Consider the following 2,257-nt stretch of genomic DNA (forward strand, 5'->3'; position numbering starts at 1 on the left):
AACTATACCCCAGTAATCTCCTTGAAGTAGTCCCACTTCACTCACATAGGTGGCTTATGTTGCTCAGCTCATCGAAACACATAATGGTAATTAAAGTTTTGTTTAACCTATCTCACTTTAAATAATTGTTTATATCATAGTAACGGACTTGGGATAAGAACCCCTATAGTGACCTCACAAGATCTATGCAATTAGGTTGTCCCTTTGAACCTAGATCTTGGGATCTCCAGTCAACTAGGTTGGGTTTTCCTTTACATAGCGCCTTTAATTTCCATGGGATTTAGTCTCATTCCTTTCGATGTTTTATTAACTTCTCTCGATTTAAGCCTTTAGTTAATAGATCCGCAACGTTATCTTTTGAATTTACAAAATCAATAGAGATGACTCCATTTGAGATCAGTTGTCTAATTGTATTGTGTCAACGATGCATATGTCTCGACTTACCATAATATAATACATTTTGTGCTCTACCAATTGTTTCTTGATTGTCACAATATATACATATTGTAGGCATAGGCTTTGGCCAGTCAAGAATATCCTCCAAGAAGTTTCAAGCCATTCAGCCTCTTCTCTAGATTTCTCTAGAGCTACAAACTCAGATTCCATTATGGATCTGGTTATAATCATTTTCTTTGAGGATTTCCATGACATAACTCCTCCTCCCAATGTAAAAACATATCCACTTGTGCCTTTGGTATCTTGAATATCAGATATCCAACTGGCACCAGGGAATCCTTCTAAGACAGCATGTTCTCTAGAATCATGAAATCTGTAGTCCCAAGTATATCTGAGATATCTCATTACCCTTACAATTGCTTTCCAGTGGTTTTCCCCTCGATTGCTTGTGAATCTGCTTAAACTACTCACAGTGAAAGCAATATCTGGTCTAGTATAGCTCATAAGGTACATTAGACTGCCTATGACTCTTGCATATTCCAATTGGTCAACACTTTCGCATTTGTTTTTGGACAGATGTTGACTCGTATCTATTAGAGTTTTGGCTATACTAAAGTCATCCTTACTAAATTTCCCAAGAATCTTGTCCACATAGTGTGACTAAGTCATTATGAGACCTTCAGATGCCCTTTTGATTTGGATGCCAAAAATCATATCAGCTAGTCCCATATCTTTCATGTCAAATCTTGAATTTAACATGTCCTTGGTACACGTTACCATTTCATTGTTACTTCCAACAATGAGTATGTCATCAACATATAAGCATAAGATTATATATCAAACATCAGTAGTTTTGACATACACACATTTGTCACAGTCATTAATCTTAAAGTCAATTATCATCATAAAATTATTGAACTTTTCATGCCATTGCTTTGGTACTTGCTTAAGTCCATATAAAGACTTTGCCAATTTACAAACTTTCTTTTCTTGTCCTGGAACTACATGACCCTCAGGTTGTTCCATGTAAATTTCTACATCAACATCTCCATTTACGAAAGTTATTTTAACATTCATTTCTTGACTATTTTTATCTATAGTGTCTGAAATTCTTTTTGTTGATCTTGAATCAATTTCCCTAGTTTTACAAGGGAAGATGTTTTCAAAGAATGAAACATTCTTTGATTCCAATATAGTATTCTTATAAATTTTGGGATTCTTTGATTCATACCCAAGAAATCGATATGCATTGCTATGTTCTGCATAGCCAATGAAAATACAATCCACTATTTTAGAACCTATTTTCATTTGCTTTGGTAATGGAGTCATTACCTTCGCAAGACACCCCCACACTTTCAAGTAGTTGTAAGAAAGTTTTATGCCTTTCTATAACTCATATGATGCCTTGTCCATTTTCTTGTGAGGAACCTGATTTAAAAGGTAATTAGCTGACAAAATAGCTTCCCCCCACATGTTCTGTGATAACCTAAAGCTTCCTAGCATTGCGTTCATCATTTCCTTTAGAGTTCGATTTTTCCGCTCGGATACTCCATTTATTTAAAGAGATAATAGTGGTGTTAATTCATGTATAATACCATGTGTGCACAATATTCACCAAATGGTTCAACATATTCGCCACCACGATCACTTCTTACTATATTAATATTTTTATTAAGTTGGGTTTTAACTTCTTGCTTAAAGAGAATAATCTTCTCTATAGCTTCATTTTTGCTTTTAATAAAATATACATAACAATATTTTGTGCTATCATCAATGAAGGTAATAAAATATTTATTCCCTCCTCTAGTTTGAACATACTTTAAGCCACAAACATCGCTAAGTGGTTTTGTACTTCTTTCAA

The 2,257-nt window shown here is 34.3% G+C and overlaps 1 protein-coding gene across 1 annotated transcript; it reads right to left on the reverse strand.

Moving 5' to 3' along the window:
* Window positions 1–396: 396 nt before the first annotated feature.
* LOC121216095 (secreted RxLR effector protein 161-like) lies at window positions 397–909 on the reverse strand. Its single transcript, XM_041091395.1, has one exon. The coding sequence runs from the start codon at window positions 907–909 to the stop codon at window positions 397–399; it is 513 nt and encodes a 170-aa protein (XP_040947329.1).
* Window positions 910–2,257: the final 1,348 nt, after the last annotated feature.

This window comes from Gossypium hirsutum, chromosome D04, assembly GCF_007990345.1.
Source record: "Gossypium hirsutum isolate 1008001.06 chromosome D04, Gossypium_hirsutum_v2.1, whole genome shotgun sequence".
NCBI lineage: Eukaryota > Viridiplantae > Streptophyta > Magnoliopsida > Malvales > Malvaceae > Gossypium > Gossypium hirsutum.